Source organism: Sphaerodactylus townsendi, linkage group LG11, assembly GCF_021028975.2.
Source record: "Sphaerodactylus townsendi isolate TG3544 linkage group LG11, MPM_Stown_v2.3, whole genome shotgun sequence".
NCBI lineage: Eukaryota > Metazoa > Chordata > Lepidosauria > Squamata > Sphaerodactylidae > Sphaerodactylus > Sphaerodactylus townsendi.
In genome coordinates this window covers 20,338,173-20,358,784 of record NC_059435.1, presented here as the reverse complement: position 1 = coordinate 20,358,784, position 20,612 = coordinate 20,338,173, and the positions used below count along the sequence as shown (strand labels likewise).

Genomic DNA, 20,612 nt, shown 5'->3' with positions numbered 1-20,612 from the left:
TGTGCACTCCCACACACGCCAGCTGGGTGACCTTGGGCTAGTCACAGCTCTTCTGAGCTCTCTCAGCCCCACCTACTTCACAGGGTGTTTGTTGTGAGGGGGGAAGGAAAAGGAATTTGTAAGCTCCTTTGAGTCTCCTCAGGAGAGAAAGGGGGGATATAAATCCAAACTCCTCCTCCTCCTTAATTGATCACAACATCTGAACAGTTTTTTTACCTTAACTTATTTATCCCTTTTAACCCCTGTAATATTTTTTTCTTTATCTATGCCTGGGGTAGGGAACCTGCGGCTCTCCAGATGTTCAGGAACTATAATTCCCAGCAGCCCCTGCCAGCATGGCCAGTTGGCCATGCTGAAAGGGGCTGATGGGAATTGTAGTTCCTGAACATCTGGAGAGCCGCAGGTTCCCTACCCCTGATCTATGCCAATAAAAGGTGAATGAATGAATGGATGGACGGGCGGACGGACGGATGGATGAACGAACGAACGAACTACAGCTTCGCTTTATGTTCAAACTGAGTCAAGGAGACTTCATTTCAAAATCAAGTTCTTGGACTTACTTGAATCTTGTGTTTCTTCATCGTCTTCTGGCTGATCTCGGCGGCCATCAAAGCCTCCTGTGTAATATGATAAAAAAAATGGCATCCTGGTCAACTAATTCAAAACATTTGCACAGAAAGCTCTGGAAGTACCTTTTGTTCCTTGTGTCCATGTGCTTAATGTCACGGTCAGACAGGCAGCTTTAAATTCACACTCAAACAAAAGGAACTGTTAACCAAGAGATAAACACCTTTGCTTTCTCTCTGGGTTCGCTCTACATTAGGACATCAGGATCAAATTTCAGAAAGATGGCAACACACAAAAGTGCAATCACAGGAGTTAATTTGCTGACAACGAACTGTGCTGGAAAGACACCGGTCAGAAATGGTACCTTAATGTCGTAAAAGTTCAACAAAAAGAGAAAGAACGAACTCCTCACTCGTAACGGGATCATTTTTCACTACGTTGAATTTGCAGCTCATCTGCTCTAGTGTTTTGGTCATAGAGAAACGGAGATGGCCTGCTGTTACCCAAAATGGAAAGGGAAAGCTTAATACTGATTACTGTGCGAGCCATTTTCTGATCTTCACATCTCAAAAAGGCCTTTCAGAAGAGTATATGTGAAGCTCTTTAGAGCCCTGTGGAGCCCAGGCTTCACGCATTCCAAAACTGAACTATTATTTGGGGAAAATTAAACAGCCTGAGCTTCCCAGCACCCGGCAACCTGTTCCACCCCCCACCTCCCCTCACAAATGCTGATGCAGGGACCCTGGAGCACCCTACAACAAGAAGCCCCATCCTTGGACTTACCAACAGGAGCAGGGACCTCCAAGAAGCTAGAAGCTAGAAGGAACTGCAGAAAAATGGCAGGAGGGCCTTAGCAGCAACAACAAGTCTCAGCAGTTCTGGGGAAAGGGTAGAGGCAGCACAGCCCCAGCCAAGCTGCAATCAGCAAACCTCAGCAGCCTTAAAGAGCGGAGCAATGCTCGTACTGTGCCAACCAGGCTGTTATCAAGGAGGAGGGCCAGGAAAGCTGAAGAGCCAGTACCAGGCCGGCAGGGCTCAACAGACAGCTCACCAGACACTGGCAGGCTGGAGCTGGGAACTCCCAGGAGGAAGGGTACCTTTTATCCCTGAGAGGGATAACATGCAGGCAGAGACAGGAGGAGGAAGTTGGTATGGTGAATGTCTCAAGTTTTCAGGAGAGCTGCTAAAAGCCAGAGTCGCATCTTATTTGATCCAGAAGGGTAGCTACTAAAAGCTCAAGGTGGCCTACCTTGCAGGAGTGGTTGGCAGAGGGGCGTTCACATCCTCAGAGTGATGTGATGTGGTAGAACTAAGCTGCACTTTCAAAATTATTTGAAATTAACATGTCTTGCATTTTAATATAGCACAAGCAATTGCCAGACATTGTCAGAGACTCATGACAGAGCTAAACTTGTTACGTGCTAGATACCTGCGACCTTGGCTTTGCAAGTCACCTGAGAACCCTTGATATGAAAAGTGAGAGAATGACACACTGGAGGCCCGTTTGAACATCTGAACAGATTTCTGAAGTAAATGCACAGAGGTGAAGTCAAATTGTTCCCTGACCATCCCAGACTTCTCCATATAGTTGTATATTCATGGCAAAGACGTTGCGTCCAGAATTATGAGAACTGAGCCATATCCACAGCCGCTAGGAGAAGGGTAAAGACTGGGTGAAGTTCAAGTGGGTATAACCCTCTGGTCTTACTATGCACTTCTGTAACACATTTATACAAAGAGGCTTAGAATCAGGGTGTGGACAATTGTTTTCAAAAACACCTGAACAAGAAGCTCTAGGCTTAGGTGTCAAACTTGCGGCCCTCCAGATGTTATGGACTATAGTTCCCATCATCCCCTGCCAGCATCATGCTGGCAGGGGATGTTGGGAGCTGTAGTCCGTAACATCTGGAGGGCTGCGAATTTGACACCTGTGCTAGAGCAATCCACAAAGGGACAAAATCTGAGCTTCCTTTAACCAGTGGGAAACGAGACACAAAATAAGGTCTTCCTGTTTACATTGCTAAGGCTTAAAAGTGGTAACATGCCAAACATTACTTCATATTTCTTCTTCTCTAAGAGCCATTCAATATGGTCATCTTGATCCCGTTCTTTGGCCACGACGACATCTCTCGGACTGATGATGTAAAAAAGCGATTCGCCTTCTGAATATTCTGTAAAAGACCCAGGAACAATGCAATCCTATTAAATCCAAACTGGTGCTTTACAGTTTGTTTTTTGTTTAAATTTGGTTCAATGAGGTATTGTTGTGTGCTTGACTTACCAATGCGTTAATATTCATGTTCACTGGTTCATAGGCATAACTTTGCAAGAACCTCTGTCTTAATTATTCCACTTTACGTGTTTTTGTTTGACTTATTAGGAAGGCTCCTAATGAAAATATACAGATTTAAAATACTGACAGTGGAATCCTATGCAGAGTTACTGCAGTCTAAGCCCACTGGAATCAATTGGTCTAGACTGGAGTAACTATTCTTAGGAGTGCTCTGTAAGGTTGGCAGATGTTTTCAGCTGGGAAAAAAATCAGCACAGATGTGGAGATTTTCAGCAGTAAAACCGGACAAAAAGGAAAGATTTAGTAGCTTCTCTCCCTCTCTGTGCCTCGCCCTTTCCACACAACCAAAATAAAACTTTGGAGGGAAGAAATAAAACGTTTCCTTTGAGGAGTGTCACATGGTTTTTAGGCCAAAACGATTTATTTCTAGTCTCAAAATGTTTTATAAGCATCCTGGATTTTACCAATTCTTTTTGTGAAAACGTTTTGCAAACATTTTCACTTGCCGTGTGGAGCTCTTTAAAACAAGTGTCTCGCCAGACTTCCCCCTCAGCACGGTTTTCTGTGTTCGCTCCCTCATCTCGTCTGCTTATTTTCATCATTTAAAAAAAATGGGGGAGAGTAATATCTTTGAAGCCATGAAGACTCTTGGAGGCAGGGGGGCGAGGCGCTTTTGAAAGCCCCACAGAAGCAGGCAACCAAGGTAACCGGCTTCTGCAGGGCTTTCAAAAGCACCAGTTGATGAAAAAAGTAGGTCAAGGGACTTAAGTCTCCCCACTTGCTTGATTGTCACAGTGGACAACTATGCAGGTAGGTTAAGCCTGTGATTCTTTGTGCCATATAGTGTTGTATGCAGAACTGTTGCCACTGATTCCAAGTTGATCTGTGCACCTGTCTGTCACTTATCAGCCCCTATTATGCAGAATTGAGTTCAGCCTTTTGGCCCGGCCCTCCACAATATTTTCTGTTTCTTATGCGGCCCCATGGAAAAAATAATTGCCCACCCTGCGTTAGAGTGTTATCATGCATGGTTTTCAAGAGTACGGGTGTTACAGATGCTTTTATTAGAATCCACAGAGAACAACAATGGCCTGAAATTACTCCTACGTACCAGCATTTGATCCCTATGATTCTAAGGTGCTGCAAATCTTTAAATAAGGGTGGGAATTTTGTATACATTTGCAATCCTATTTCCTGACTTCTCTCTCCTTTGGGGAAAAAAAATAGTTCAGGCTTCTGTGGGGCTTTCAAAGGCGCCTCGCTCCCCAGCAAGGCAGGGGGGCCAGTCAGGGTCATCCGGTGGGCCGGATGTGGCCCGCAGGCCGTATAATGCCCAGGTCTGCTCTAACGTAACACCGTGACTACGTCTATCAGAAGAACACCCTAACCTCACGTTCTTTTGTTTCTTAAATGAATGCCATATCCATCATTGAATTGTAGCTCTGCTCTCAGAAGGAAGACATGTGTCATTACTACTGGCGGATCCTTGTCCTTACATTGGTATGGTTGTGAAATTCTTTTTAATCACGGAGGTTACAAGATCACCACTTGTCTCATTTTTAATCTCAATTTTATTAATTTTATTGTAGGGTCCATTATGCCAATAAGGGACTGATTGATTGATTAGTTGGTTGGTTGGTTGGTTGGTTGGTTGGTTGATGGCCACCAAAATAAAATTAAAAGAATGAAATGGCAAAGCTGCCGAAAATTCTCACCTAAACGATAATCTCGGCATTCGTTTTCCTGGTAGCCTCTAACTGTTAGTGCATCAGAAGAAATTTCTTCACAGGACTCAGGAAATGGCTGAATTATATCCAGCCGAGGTCTGGCGCAGTACTCTGTTTCCTGGGAGGAAGAAAGCCACGCTCAGAATGAAAACATACGCTGTGTTTTCTAATATGTCTGAAAAGAAGCAGATTTGAACAATATGCTTTTGCTACTGAGCTTTCCTGCACAAACAGGCAACAGATGATCCCTGGATGAAACTGCCTTGCAGTTTACAGTGATGCAATCTGTTAACAATACAACCTTAAGTATTGTCTCCTGGGATTAAGCCCCACTGAACAGATGTGAGCAAAATTTGAGAAGATCTGCTTAGGGTGGTATTGGAAGCCTCTACTCTGACAATGTCCCTCCAGAGTCTTGGGCAGGTGTCTTGCAAGGTTGTGCTATCTTTGATTTTCAATGGAGATGCCAGAAATTGAAAGTTGGATCTTGATTGAGATGCAAAGTACAAAGATGCAACCAAGCTATGGTGGATCTTCTCCATGATATCCTCCACAAATGGCAGCTAGGAAGTTGCCTTCCAGTGATCTATAAAACTATATGATGTCCCTTGGGAGATAAAAACAGCTGCTGCCTTTACTTTTGTGTTTCCATTACTAAACTAAATAGCACCTTCAGCATGTTTAGGTGTTGCACAAGAATCAGTTTATCCTTTTATAAAGATGAGAGAATCATAAAAAGGTGGTCAGGAAGCATTTTTGGGGGGGTGAGACATGGACAAACGGGGAGGATTGAAAACATTTTGCAAACATTTTGTAAATGTTTTCAGCAGTGGTGTAGCGCCAAGGGGACAGGGACGGGGGTGCAATGCACCGGGCGCGCACCAGTGTGGGGGCATGGCGGGAGTGTTCCGGGGAATGGTGGGTGTGTTCCGGGGCGTTGTGGTGGATGTTCTGGGGTGTGGCGGGGCGCAGGGTGCATGCATGCCCCGGGCGCCGTTCCCCCTCGCTCCAGCCGTGGTTTTCAGTGACTTGTGCAGAAATGTCACTTGTCTTCCAGCTGAACTTTTTTTTAAATGGGGAAGTGTAACACCAGCAAGTCCAATAACAGTTTGACGTTACAGGGTTCGACATTCCGCCAGACTGGCATGTGCTGGCAAAGTGGGATCAGCTCTCCAAGGACTTAACTCCTTTCCTTGTTCTCATGCACTGATACAAACTCAGCTGTCTGCCCTTCACTTATGATTCCACCTCTCAGATCAGAATATTGGGCCAACCAGTTCTGAAAATGGACATCTATTCAGTTAAGCTGACTTGAATTCTTTGCTGTCTCCAAAACTGATTGTTTGATATAGAGGCTGGCTGCAACCACAAATTCAACAAATTTTATTGGAACCATCTCTAGTGATGAATGTATACTTCTGGGTAACACAGGCCCTTTTCAGCAGACAGAACATAAAATCTAAATTAGCAACATTGGTTACAAAAGAATCCCAAACCTTTTTAATGGATTTATAAAGTTGTTGCAATTGGGACAGAAATAAATATATTGACCAGTAAGCCATTACTTTATTTAAAATCCAATATTAACTGTTTGGAATTCCAAGTATCCACTCTTTTAAAATGTTTCCATTTAAGTAAAGGCCCCCTATTAAAACAGGAGAACACGTCGTATAATGAATAACATGCATTCATGTGATGGGGACCTGTGCGTAATGTTAGCACACCCATCGTCATATGCATGATTGAAGCATACATCTCACAAACACAGCATCTAAAGAGCTTTGAGACATCACTTAGGTGGTTAGACAGCCAGGGATAATTGTTGTCCAAAATCTGTGCAAATTCATATAGGATCTCAAATGCAATTTGGCTTCACTGCCACAGCTACCTCTGAGTATTCTAACCATGGGTTTTAGATACATTCTATTCATTTAAGGGCTTGCAGAGTTGTCATAAGAGTCCTGTGGTGCAGAGTGGTAAGCTGCAGTAATGCAGACAAAGCTCTGCTCGCAATCTGAGTTCGATCCCAACAGAAGTTGGTTTCACATAGGTTCACATCCTTCAAGGTTGACCTAGCCTTCCATCCTTCCAAGGTTGATAAAATGAGTACCCAGCTTGCTGGGGGTAAAATGTAGGTGACTGTGGAAGCCAGTGGCAAACCACCCTGTAAACCAAGTCTGCCTAGTAAACTTTATAAGGGGTTATTACTCCATGGGTCAGTAATAACCCACTGCATGCACAAGGGACTACAAACACATTTTTAAAGTTGTCACAAGTTCTCCATGAGCATTTGGACCGCTACATGCGAATTTTGCATTTCAGATAAGACACAGACTGTATATTTACTGCACTGATCCTATTATTAATTATTTTCCCCCAACACACACATGCACGCACACACATATAAGCTCCCTCCTTCCCTAGCCAGCCAGCTTGATATCTTTTCTCACTCACTCACAGAGAGGAACTGTGGTATTAGCTCTCCTGGGAGAAGCTTGCACGAACACCTTTGTTCCTTTCTTAAAAATAATAAAAAATAATAATCTGGCTGTCCTGCAAGAGGGCTGGAAGCTGACCCTATTGATTTCAATAGGTTTTAGCATTACCTTGAGCCAATGGCATTTCATTGCTTAGCAACGGCTTGCAGCCAGTTGCTCAAGGTTACTATAGCGATGGACTGTCTAATGCCAGTTGGCTATCAAGGAGATGATTAAGAGCATCGGCCATTCTGAATGCTACAACTTCAAGGACTTCCTTCTTCTTCTTCTTCCTTTCCCCCTCCGTTCATTTAGCGCTGTAGAATGAATGCGTCACAAAGGCACAAGAGATTCATTCCGGAGAAGAGTGGTGGCGTGATGTAGTCTCTGAGAAAGGCAGGTATCATCGAGACAGGAGAACCAAACAGCAGCTTTCGGCCCATCATTTCTAACAGCCTTTACAGCTCCCGGAACCAATCTGTAATTGTCCTTGAATCTATCCTCAATCCAGGTTTCATCCCTCCTGTCAACTCCCCCCAATGGATTACCAAAAGGAAATCCAACAACCTTGCAGGTGTTTTTTCTTATAAAGCTGCGAGCCGCAACACAAGGAGTTTTCACAGTGAAAGCTAAAACCGAAAAGCCGGTACTTGTAGTGTAATCTGGGAGAATCTGCCTCAAATTCCCATTCCTTGGACCAGTCTTTCTCAGCCTAACATACCTCACAATTGTTCTGGCCCTTTCCGCACGGGCCAAAAACGGCGGCCTGGGGACGGCAAAAACGCCATCCCCAGACCGCCGTTCGCACAGGCGGCGCTGCTGAAACGCAGCAGCGCCGACCTGGCTCCCCTTCCCCTCCCTCAGGGTGGCGTCAGGCCGCCCTCAAAAACACCCGTTTAAAGGGTAGTTTTTGAGTAAACAGCGTGTTCCCGGCGGCACGGTGCGAACAGCACCTCCGGGAACACGCTGTTTCCGTTTCCCCGTCCCTCTCTCACTTACCTCGTCGCCGTCATCGCCCTGCTGTCCTCCTAAGACCCTCCCTCGCTGTCCTCAGACCCCTGGAGATCGGAGGGCAGCGTGGGCGGGGCTTAGGAGGCCAGCAGGGCGACGACAGCGATGAGGTAAGTGAGAGAGGGACGGAAAAGAGGCGGCTCCGTGCGGAGCTGCCTCTCCTGCGCCGGCCTCTGCTGGGGCCGCTTGCACGCTTGCGTGCGAACGGCCTCCACCCCCTCGCCGGCAGAATTCTTGCCGGTGTGAGGGCGCATAGAGGCCCATGCAGAAAGGGCCTCAGAGAATAAAATGCAAGGTGTAAGCTGTTTTGGGTCGCCATGGGGGATAAAAACGGGGGATAAATATCCAAATATAGATACATAGCAATCAGGGCGGTTGTATTAGGCTGCCCTCGTTTTACTACCGGAAAACAGTAAGCTTATGTTCTTATGTTCCAGTTACATTTCTGTTCTAGATGTCCAAGTCCTTGGCTGCCATTCTAGAAAATTCCCAATTTTTGCTCCGTTGAAAAACCACTTTATTATGCCACACTATGAAGAGAAACTCTGGCACTTTCATTGGATGTTCTGGGCTTGTATTCTGAATGGGAATGGATCCATGCACAGTCCAGAGATCATTATGCCAAATGAGCCACAAATGTAAAATATCCTCCACACTTTTTCAGGATCATGCTCCATTTGGGACCCTGGGGACTGATTCCAAGACAACTGTGAGGAGGACTGACAACCAAACACATTTGAAACTAACCACAAATAATCCAACCTGTGCTTTAAATTGCTTTTCCATCTTGGGTTTTTGGTACTTGCACATCTGAAAAGCACTTACCGTTTTCTCCAAAACATCTTTCACGTAGGAAAGCACAACAAGCTGGTCACAGAGAGGTGCGATCCCACTGATGTGAAATTCGGTGTTGAACTGGGAAACTGTACAACAACAACAAGAAGAAGCAAGGTTTACCCTTAAAGCACTCGATGCCTTATCAACAAAATGCAACATTCACATTATCAAGTCACCAAAATGCATCATTCGAGAGGCGCGCTAAAGAAGGAACTGCATATCCGATATTGTTTTGTGACTTTTTAAAATATTTCTCTTACCAAATGCAGGGATTTTGAAGGAGAGAAGGACTTTTAAATACCTCTCCTCCCCAAAGAGGCTTTCCTGGTAAAAATCACTTCCCAGTACTGCTTTCATCCCTGTTGGGGAAAACCTTCAAACACTTCTGGATGGGCAAGTCCTCATCACCTGGTTTTCCACATCCTTTCAAGACAGTGTAGCATTGCTCTTCTTGCTGTCTGAACAGGGGATTCACTAGGTCTATTGTGAAGGTGATTTCTGGGGCCCGGATTCCTGTGACATCATTTCCCTTGTGCTTCCCTTTGGTTGCTGCAGAGGTTGCCCTCCATTGCAGTGCTCACCTGCTCTTTGGAAAACATTGGTCTCGCTCAGCTGGAAGCGCGAAGGGCAGTGCAAGCGAGCACAGCAGCAGCAGCCAGCCAGCCTCTCCAGTGGCTGGAAAGAAGCTGGAGGGAAACCTCACAGGGAGCCAAGTTGGCCTAAAAGCGGTTGTTGTTGTTGAGGTCAGCACTTCTGGAGCATGAACAGCAACAGGCACGCCATTCTTTCTAAGCCTCGGACACATGTATTGGGCAGACAATGAAGGAACTAGAATACACCTCTAGGCAAAGGAAAGTAGGAAAGCATCCTCCACTGGAGTATCTCTGGATGAAGCAGCCAACATGACTGGTCACTGGGTTGCAGCAACTAATCGGTGTATTGGATCCCTCTGGCTAATTAGCATACTATTTGCATGGATGCAAAGAGCATATTCCAGCTTCAAGGCAAGTGTTGCAACTCAGCACAAGCAGCTTAGAAAGCATGAGTTTGATTTGTATATAAAAGGAACCCACAGAGCTTCCATCCCCTGAAATAAGCCTATCATTCCACAGGGGAGGCACATCACTGGGCCCAACCCACGCAGATGCAGCCACTGCGGTGGAGCTGGAACAGGAATCCCCTACGTTTTTGAGCCTGGGGGTGGCTGTGACAGGTGGCCCAGTGAGCCACGAAATGATGGTTGCACCTCAACTTCAGTCACCCAGAGAAGATCTTAGTGCTGGGATGGCAGCAGCTGCTGAACAACATTAAAAAAAATCTCCAGTGGCCAATCAGAAACCTCACCTGGCCTCATCTGCGTTCTAAATACACCTGATGGGCACTGGGAAGGTATCAGTGGGTGCCACAGCATCCACAGGCACCATGTTGGAAACCCTTGAGCTAGATCATAACCAATGGACCCTCAGGCACAGCTAGTCTCCAAAATGAGAGTCCCTCTAGTCAACAAGAGAGAGCCGATATCTTTGTCCAGGCGGTGGCATTTTCAATAGAACTCATCACAAATTACAAATCATTCAAGCAAGAAAGGTGGTGGTGGTGGGGGGGGGGGAACAAAAGAGAGCAATATGAAAAGCCAGTTTGAGTATCCGGTGCCAGCTTTCACAGGTCAAACCTGATCCAATTACATGCTTCTAGTTTCTTAAAACAAGTCCAGAATTACCTTCCAAGCCTCACTGAAACCGCATTTAAAAATCAACCTCAACACAAGCATATTTAGGGATACTGTTTTCTTTCCCTGCTGCACCAGCTAGATTTTTTTAGAAAGGACAAACAGTGCCGTCCGCTTTCTTATTGTTCTAAGGTAAGTACTATAACATCGCTACAGAACCAGGAGGAGAGGAAACAATACTTTACAATACTGTGCTCTAGTGGTAATAAAACTTAAAAGGGCAGTGTACAGGGTGTTTTTCCCTCGCCAAGAAGCGAGCTAGCATAAAACACACTTATTCACTAAAATGGAATGTACTGTTAGAGCGCCATAAGGACTTGTGCTGTGTCAGACACAACAATTCAAGCACAACAGTTAACTTTAAGTGCAAATTATTAGCTATTGTGGCAGACTGTCAAATTCCGTGGGAGGTAGCAGAGTAGACTTAGGAGATCCATCTCTTTCTGTCATAAGCAAAGCCCTTAAAAAAAATAGATATACCCTACGAAGACTGGATAGCCAAGAATCCAACAGGAACCATCCATCCAGGCACCTGGAATTTACAGGCTGTTCTCCTCCAGTAGCAAAACCACATAATCGAAAGAATCCACAGACTCTGATCTCCCCCATGCTACAATAAGTGGTGGAATGTAGACGTTAATTCAAACTAAAGGCTCTCTTTTAATTTACTCCCTCCGTGCAGTTTATATGCACGGGTCTTCAGGGCACATATGGAAGACATTATTGCTGTATTCCAGGTATTATTATTATTATTATTATTATTATTATTATTATTATTATTATTATTATTATTATTATTATTATTAGACACATAACAACACAGCACAAGTGTCTGGAATTCATCTCTGAATATCGAGTCCTTCCCAAGGACCTAGGATATTAGAGGTATTTGCGTAGAATGTGTGCAGTTCCTAGAAGTGCTGCTTTCTGCAGCATGTGGACTGATGTTCTGTCCAAGTTTAGGCTTTCCAGATGTTTTTTCAAGAGATTTTCTTGGGATTCCCTCCTAGAGCACCCGACTACTAGTGGGATTTCACTGTTGTTCTTTTTTGCCACTGTCGTTCAACTTCAATTCTGTAGGATCCTTGTATTTTGTGGATCTTTTCCAGCTCTTTGTCCCTCCTACCCTTAGCTGTCAACTTCAAGCACAGCAACATCTATGATCCCAAACATGCTTTTTTTCCTCTATCACTGTTATGTCTGGGGTGTTGTGTGCCCAGGTGTCCTGTCTCGTTTGTATTCTAAAGTCCCAGAGTATTTTTGCTTCTTCATTTTTTCTGTGGTCTTCTCTGAAAGCATTGTGCATCGTACCAGGTCTTGCTATGGCAGGGCAGGCCGTAGCACTCTTTTTGCAAAGGTCTCCAGTCGCAATCTTCATTGCTGCTAGCCTATTGTGACGTTCAAGATAGTCAGTTTGGGCTATTTTTCTTACAACAGCAGATGATGTGCTCCACAGTTTCTACCATCACCCTCATCCTTGCAGAGACGGCACTTTGGGTCATTGTAAGACTTTTTAGATTAGTGGTCTTTATTGCATTTGTCCGTAATGCTTGCTTGTCTGGGCATCAAAAATCAGGCCTTCCAGTTTCCTTCTTTAGAGTTCCCCTTCTGGAGGCCACTCCCATGTTTTCTTGCTGTCAACCTTCCCTTCAATGTTCTTAAAGTACTGCACCATGTGAGTGGCTTTGTTTAGCCACTGCTCCTTTCTCTGATGGTTTTCAAACTGTTGGACTCTATACTCTTTTTTGATCTCTTTGGCTTTCAGCATCTCAGCCTTGTGGACTTCTTTTCAATGCTGGCTCTTGACTTTTCTTGGATGTATTCTTTCAGGCCTCTTTTCCCTTCCTCTACTGATTGCTTGATGTTGGAGCAGTCCTCTTCCACATCCCTTCTGGAGCCTTGCTAGGTAGGGAGGTCTGTCATATATCACTCTTCTTGGATGCAGTGCTCGCATTGATGGTCATAGATTTTCCTTGTTTTTTCTGTCCAGGATGTCCAATTCGGCTTGTTTCCAGTTAATTATGCCAGCAGTGTAGCGTGCCTACAGGCACCGCCCAAGTCATTAATTGCCTTTATTGTATTTCACTCCATTTAACTTTGATTTCCAAAATTTTTCTTACCCTTCTAAGATGTTCGGCTTCCCTAATGAATTTATGACCTTTGGAGCTTCTGCATGCTTGATGTTCTCTTAGCTTGCCGGGTATCCCCAAAGTCATTTGTAGCTGTTGCCATTCACTGAGTAAGCTTCCCTTTATTTCTATGTCTCATTTTGGCATATTCACACACCTTCTCGCATGTTGCAAGCTTTACCTTTTACTGAGTTCCAAAGTTGCACACTTGTCAGAGTCCAAAATCCCATTGCAATGTCAGTGCTAAAGACTCTCACTGCTGTCTTCAGTAGTGACTCAATCTCTGCTTTTGATTTTTCCATAGAGCTTTAGGTCATCCATGTATAGAAAGGTGTGGAAATTTTTTGGTGAGTTTCTTGCTTGTCTGATATCCTTTGACCTGTTTTCTTCAGAATTATAGAGAGCGCGAATCATAGCAATGATGAGAGAGTAATTAGGGACAGGGAGTCTCTCCTTGGAGATATTCCCCACTTTGGATATTGATTTCCCCTATTCCTGCTCCATTGATTATTAATTCTGTTTTCCAAGTGTGCATTGCATTTCTTGACCAATTTCTTTGATGTTTTCACTTTAGACTCCAATTATCTCCAGGCAATGGAAGTGATATCCCAACTTTGTGTGGCAGTGGGAATTCAGATGCTCTTTCCTGTAATCGAAATCCAAGCTACATGCTAGAGTTGGTTTTCCTTCTTTTGCAATTCTCGGGATCATTTTTTATCTATGAGCAGCTTGATCTTTTGTTCCCCTACTGTTTACGCTTTTGTTTCCTCTCTTTTGTTTCTGGGGCGCAGCAAGTTCTTTCCTTCCAGGTGGTCTTGTATTGCATCAGCTAATATGCCAGTAAAAAAAGCTTAAAGGTTGCTTGGTAGGCAAGTGATTGGCCTTGTAATTGCATAGGGATTGCTCCCTTTTCTCTTGGTCTTTCATTATCAGTAAAGCGTTTTTCCCTGTTGTCATCCATATCTCTTCAATTTTGGCCTGTTTTGCAGCACCTGATTTCAAACTGTTGGGCAATTCTTTCTTTATGCAAGTTGGTCAGATTTCTTATTCCAGCCAAGAATCCATGTAGTTCATCACTGCCTGGGGCAGTCCAGTTCTTCACCTTTTTTGCTACGCTGGTTCTCCAACCACATTTTTTTGAAGTTGTTATTACCAGGTTGTCCATGTTGTTGCTGCTCAGTTCAGCCTCCACAGCTTTGGCCCAACTTGCATTTTGGTTGTAGTTCTTTGGGCTGTCCCAAATGTTTCTCCAGAACTCAATCGTTTGTTCTCTGTCTGGCTCTCCTGTGTTTCGTTTCACATCTCCACTTACATTCTGGTAGAATCGTTTCTGGTTGGAGTAGAAAAGTTGATTCTGCTTGAATTGAGCAACCCTTGCTTCGAATCTTGCAATCTTCTTTGAAACTGCCACCATCTGTTGTTTGACCACCTCTATTGCCTCATTGAGTTTCCTCTTGTCCAGGTGGTACCTCTTAACTAGGTCTGCTTTGATTTTGTCATTTTTCAGCTTCTTCTCCTTCATGCTTTTCAGTTTGCTGGCATCCGATCGTAGTTTGCTGATTTTTCTTCCCAGTCTGATTTTCCACTTTGGAGTACCTATTTTCGGCCTTTTTTCTGGGTGATGAATCTTTACCCCTAGCTCTTTAGTAATCACTACTGCAGTGCTGTACATAAGCTGGTTTGTTTCATGCAGTGACATTGTTTGGATTCCAGCAATAGTTGTTGTTGTTATTATTATTATTATTATTATTATTATTATTATTATTATTATTATTATTATTATTACAAAACAGTTATACACAGCAAACAAGATCAATATGCTGGATTTTGTATTACATCACACGTCGACTGTGTGATGTATCGACGAATAATACGTGCAGAGCCGAGTAGGGTGGCCTTTTGCAGCTGACATATGGTGATTTTGTCAGCGCCAATTGTTTTTAAGTGCCGTTCAAGATCTTTAGGCACTGCACCCAGTGTGCCGATCACCACTGGGACCACCTTTACTGGTTTGTGCCAGAGTCTTTGTAGTTCAATCCTTAAATCCTCGTATCGTGTAAGTTTTTCCACGATTATTATTATTATTATTATTATTATTATTATTATTATTATTATTATTATTATTATTATTATTAATGTTGTTGTTGTTGTTATTGTTAGAATTAGAAGAAGAAGAAGAAGAAGAAGAAGAAGAAGAAGAAGAAGAAGAAGAAGAAGAAGAAGAAGAAGAAGAAGAAGAAGCAGCAGCAGCAGCAGCAGCAGCAGCAGCTTTCTCTCATGTAAAGAGACTCAAGGTGGCTTACAAGCTCCTTTCCCTTCCTCTCCCCACAACAGACACCAGGTTGGGCTGAGAGAGTTCCAAAGAACTGTGACTTGCCCAAGGTCACGCAGCAGAAATGTAGGAGTCTGAAAACATATCTGGTTCACCAGATAAGCCTCTGCCACTCAGGGGAGGAGTGGGGAATCAAACCTGGTTCACCAGATAAGCCTCTGCCACTCAGGGGAGGAGTGGGGAATCAAACCTGGTCCTCCAGATTAGAATCCACCTGCTCTTAACAACTCTGCCACACTGGCTCTCTTTGAAAGGGAAAGAGAAAACTCCAAGACTGCCTAGTTTTAGTTCACCAGAAGATTCACAGCCAATTACTCAGAGAGCTGAGGGGCCCTTGTTTGTGCCTATTATGTCTTTTGAAACACTGTGGCCACACAGGAACTGGGCTTTGTCTAGAACAGTAAAGCATCCCACAGGTTACAGTCCTGACCTGGATAGCCCAGGCTAGCCTGATCTCACCAGATCTCAGGAGCTAAGCAGGGCCGACCCAGGCAAGTATCTGGATGGGAGACCTCGATGGAATACCAGGGTTGTGACATGGAAGCAGGTGATGGCAAACCACTTTTGAACAACTCTTGCCTTAAAAACCCCACAGGGGTAGCTATGAGTCAGTTGTGACTCGATGGAGGAAAAAAGGGCTACAGTCCTAAGGACAGTTTCCTGGCAGTAAATTCCAGAAATTAACATGGGACTTTTTTTTTTTTTACAGTATGGAGACAAAAAGAAAGAGGCTGCTTCAGAGATTTCACTGACTTAGACAACGTTGATTACTGAAAGGAATAATCTACTATTTATCACTACCCTCCTATCTCCCATATCACAGCTGATAACCCCCGAGGAATGTCTCTGTTGGGCAAATTTAGCAAGTTCTGAATCCCACTACTCACAAGCCTAATGCGAACAATGAGAAGAAGATTATTGCTGCAATTGGGGGGGGGGGGTCAACCAAAATATGGCACTTAAGACCACTTCTCATGTCATGAGAGTTAATACTTCTCATGTTGGGTCCGCCTCTTTTTTATGGACTTCAACTCTTCCTAGCATTATTTTCTTTTCTAGTGACTCATCTTCTCATGAGGGGATCAAAGTTTGCGCGCCTCAATTTAATCAGGCGCAAGCTCTTCCCAAATGCAATAGAGTCATAAGCGATGCTGAATATGTTTGTCCTGTTATCAACACTTTAGGGCAGTGGTGGTGAACCTTTGGCACTCCAGATGTTATGGACTACAATTCCCATCAGCCCCTGCCAGCATGGCCAATTGGCTGATGGGAATTGTAGTCCATAACATCTGGAGTGCCAAAGGTTCGCCACCACAGCTTTATGGCATAGGTGTCAAACTCGCGGCCCTCCAGATGTTATGGACTACAGTTCCCATCATCCCCTGCCAGCATGATGCTCTAGGGATACCTCCCTATTTTTTACCATAGCAGACAGTGTAATTTTTGCAGCACCTTACAGAAACAGAGTTGAGCGTGTGGCTCGTGAACAGCAGTGGGAGGGGCCAAAATGGAAGGAAGTCAGGGGGTGGGAATTGTGAGTTTCATTAAAGGACATCATGATTGGAGAACTGTGCCCAGCACAAGATTTTAAAGCAAGAGGCTGCCAAATATTATCCACATGAACGGCGATCGTTATTAAGACATGGGAAAAATGACAACCTCCCACGGCTCCAATCCAACCTGCATTTTGAAAAAAAAGCAATGTTCACGGCTTCAGCAGAACCAGAGTGCTGTGACCTGAAACCAGAATGGGAAAACCTCAAACAGATTGTTAGCAGCTAAAGTGAGATAAAGCACTGTTCCTTAAATATGTAGGGAAGGACAGGAGGCTGGGCAAGGAAAGATAAAGAATCTGTCTCCACAAATACTCCACCCTTACAATATGTGCCTGGGCAGATTTATGACAACGGAGCTCTTCTTCCCTTTCCCGCTCTGCTGCTCCATTGAGACACTGAAAAAAAAACCCAGGATAAAAAAGCATCTGTCATACCTGTGGTGACAGAACTTGTACCTGAACTAGCCTCACTCAGAAAGCAAACCACCTGCCCAGCACTGTTTTCTTTGCAGTATTTGCAATAGTGGTCGGGATCTATCCTTTCTATGAGAGAGAAGTCTCTCCCCTGAGAGAGAATAACTATCGATCAAACTCGCTCTTGTCCAAAATGGGCTCTCCAGTCTAGGGAAGGGACTACCCCCCCGCATAACATGTGTGTCATGACAGGGTGGGCATGAAGTAGTCTGGTGCCCCCCCACCCCCCATTCACTGCGTCGGGGTCCAGATCCAGCCGACAACCCGACAGTCTTCAGCTTCCAATGTCAAGTGAGGAGGTAATTCCTCTAAGAATTACTCTCCTTTCAAGGAACATTTCATAGGTATCATCTTATGATCTCCAAGAACAGTTTGGGGAGCCAATTTTCGGCTAAGAAAATAGGCATACAGAAAGAAACGTATTACGGGATTGGACGGCATGCCTTCCATTATGCTGCTGGAAACGAGGAAAAGATTTAAGGTTTTGTAATAGAAAAATCCCCAAAGGTGACATGACTTTAACACTGAGTCACCTGGAGCTTTTCTGCAATTTCATGACAAACACGCTGGCCTCTTACCTATTTCCACGTAACGACTGGGCAGGTCTCGCATTTCGCTGGCGTGTCGTTCTTTTACATAGCAGATCTACACAGTGAAAATCATCATATTAATTAATCGCTACTGCTAGCCTTGGAAACAGCAGCACTCCTCTCTGCACGTAGACAAACATTCATAAGTAGGATAAATGAGGATGATTACTGCCTGAGTCAAGATGGCATTTTAAAGAAGAGCTGCCCAGCACAAAAGAATACCTTAGGAGGGAATGGAATTCTAGGAGAGTATTGTAAACATACTAGAACTTAAAAATATAGTATTAATTTTGCCACCCTGGCTTACACATAGATTCTGGAGCAATCTCTCTAGCAAAAACAGCCAAGAGACCTGTGGCCCTTTAAAACCATGAGCCCTCTGGGGGAGGGCGGTTTACAAATACAATGAATGAATAAATAAAAATAAATAATTACACCCAGACTTGGGGGGGGGGGCAGCAAAATTTATGCAGTCTGCTTCATCAGACTCACCATCTTGGGAGGCTGAGGTTGCTGTAAATATGCCCCTCCTTTAGGTTCCACAAGAAAGCGCAACAGAGTGACCCCTCCCCCCCCCCGCTTTCACTAATGCTAAATTGCAGACTGACATTAGGAATAAAAGAATGGCAACTTTAAAAGTTTTACGGTCATAAATTCTTTGTGGCTTCAGAAAACAGATGCCTCAATACAAGACATTCCCAGCATTTTATTGTACAGTTTCAACACAAAATAAACACAGCCTTTCAAAAAAAAAATTAAGCTTCTTTTCAGTCCCATTCTGCTTTCCGATGGGGGTTCAACTTCTCATCCGCTGCTGTTTTACTGAAAAATGTGTTTGGATAAGTGGCAGCACAATTGTGGCTAATAGCTTCTATGGTTTCTAAGAATTGGCCGAAACGGCTGGCCGAAACGAACACTTTTTCACCTAGCCGAAGCAGAGTTAATGAATTTCACAACTCCGTATCAACAGCTCTCCGAGCGCATTGCTGGAAGACAAAGAAACGAGGATCATCCCGCAACCTTGCCTACTGCTGCACACTCCCGTAGAAATCTGTCTGACCACTGGGCATTTGTCATTATTCCTTCTTATGAAGGTCAGCCCAATGACATTTCTATGGCAGCAGGAGTTCTCTGCACAGAAGTCAAATCAAATTCCCTTCTTCCCTCCCCCCACCTTCCTCCTCTTGCTTTGGCTTTTCAGAAATAATCCTCTGTTTGTCTGTGATAGCAGCAAGCATTTATTACAAAGACAGGTAATTGTACCTTTACTGAATTTCCCCAGCCAATAATCAGTGTTAAATTATCTTTCCAGCAAAGGCTGCAAGGATACATATCAGGACGGAGGCTTATATCGTCGCGGGGCACGTTGGTGATTCTTTGCTTCGTGATCACGTCAAGTATCTTCACGCCCTGGAAGTTTAATGCATAGGAAGAAAGTCAGCGGGGCACTTCATATGCAACCCACTGTCTCCACGGGTACTATCTGCCATCAGATGCACTGAAAGGTCTGTGCCCATGAGCCAATTCTACTGTTATCTTACAGCTAATTTTTGTTCTTAAAAGTTCAGGATAATTTTTGTACCCCTCTTTCAGTTATTAAAAAAAGCTATCAGAAATAAATTGCTGGAATCTCATAAACCTTTGTGATACTGATAACTTGTAAACCATCTAGCTAACTTTCTCTATGATCATCAATGGGTCTGCTCTGGAAGTTTAGCCACAAACTGTTCCTTGTAAGCCACCGTATCGATGCTGCACAGATAAGGGACCGCCTGATGGGGTAGCTCTCCAGGTTAACTCAGTTCCGTGCAGCACTGGGGAACGTCTGCGCAGCACCAGAGCATGCTTAGGGGGATTATTGGCTACAAATATTCTCCTTGAGACATTTTTGTTTTGTTGCTGCTTTGTTTTCTCTGGTACCTTCTCTTCAGAGTGACACAATTAAAGGATAAATTGTTCAACCATCTTCTGGGAATAGATGCGACAGCTGAAAGGTGGTCTTCCCGGAGAGTTAGCCAGAATACTAATCAATGGTTAAGAGCCACTACACAGAAGGTACAACCCTCAATGAGGCCGGACACATTCACAATTTTAAGTCCATGTTTTCCATTCAATCCCATCTTTGCCTTTTCAAGCGTCTCCCTTCCATTAAATAAATACTACTATTAACAGCCTAATTTGTTTCCTTCACCTTCTAGATTTCCAGTTTAATTAGCTCTGTGGTAGAGGTGTTTCACATTCTATCTTCTTACTCAAATTTCACTTATTTGGAGGCTCTTTCCGAGCCCTGATCTCCATGCCCCCACCAGCAGTGGTGACCAGAGGCAGCATGTTCATTTTCTAAATAAATAACAAAACTTGGACTCTAGCACACAGTTGAGTTTTAAATTGATGCTTGGGTAGTTGGACCACAGCAGAACAAAAGTAGCAATGTAGTGACCACAAAACTAGGGCGGTCTATTAAATCTAATTAACAACAGCAACAACAACAACAACATTTAATAGGCCCTTCCAGATGAAACTCAGAATTCAATTGAAAATTTTTTTTGGGGGGGGGGGATTTAACATCCTGGCTTTTTCCAGTCAATATGTTTACCACACAGATGAAGATGTATGATCCACATGGTTCTTGGTCACCAAGGAAAGCAACAGCAGCAAGTTGAAGCAGACACCAGCTGTTGTGGGTTTCTACACAAAACTGCTTGTGGCCGTGGTCTGGAGAAGAGCCACAGCAACCACTCAATCCCAACTCTAGAAAATAGCCTTTGACAATACATCAAGCAGCCTTTGTGCCCACTTTGATTTTGAGAACCCGTCTGAATATATTTTTAACACTCTTCTTATGTCAAGCCAGATATAATTAACTCAAGACCATTCGAAAAGATGTGGCA

At 44.1% G+C, this 20,612-nt stretch overlaps 1 protein-coding gene across 1 annotated transcript in view; it reads right to left on the bottom strand.

Moving 5' to 3' along the window:
• VPS41 (VPS41 subunit of HOPS complex) overlaps window positions 1-20,612 on the bottom strand; it is a 150,733-nt gene that overhangs the window by 39,114 nt on the left and 91,007 nt on the right. The window contains exons 9-14 of the mRNA XM_048511443.1: window positions 18,985-19,131; window positions 17,710-17,776; window positions 8,901-8,998; window positions 4,576-4,705; window positions 2,623-2,738; window positions 561-617 (exon numbers count right to left, since the gene is read on the bottom strand). Coding sequence (XP_048367400.1) covers window positions 561-617; window positions 2,623-2,738; window positions 4,576-4,705; window positions 8,901-8,998; window positions 17,710-17,776; window positions 18,985-19,131 — 615 coding nt within the window. The remainder of the gene's footprint in view (window positions 1-560; window positions 618-2,622; window positions 2,739-4,575; window positions 4,706-8,900; window positions 8,999-17,709; window positions 17,777-18,984; window positions 19,132-20,612) is intronic.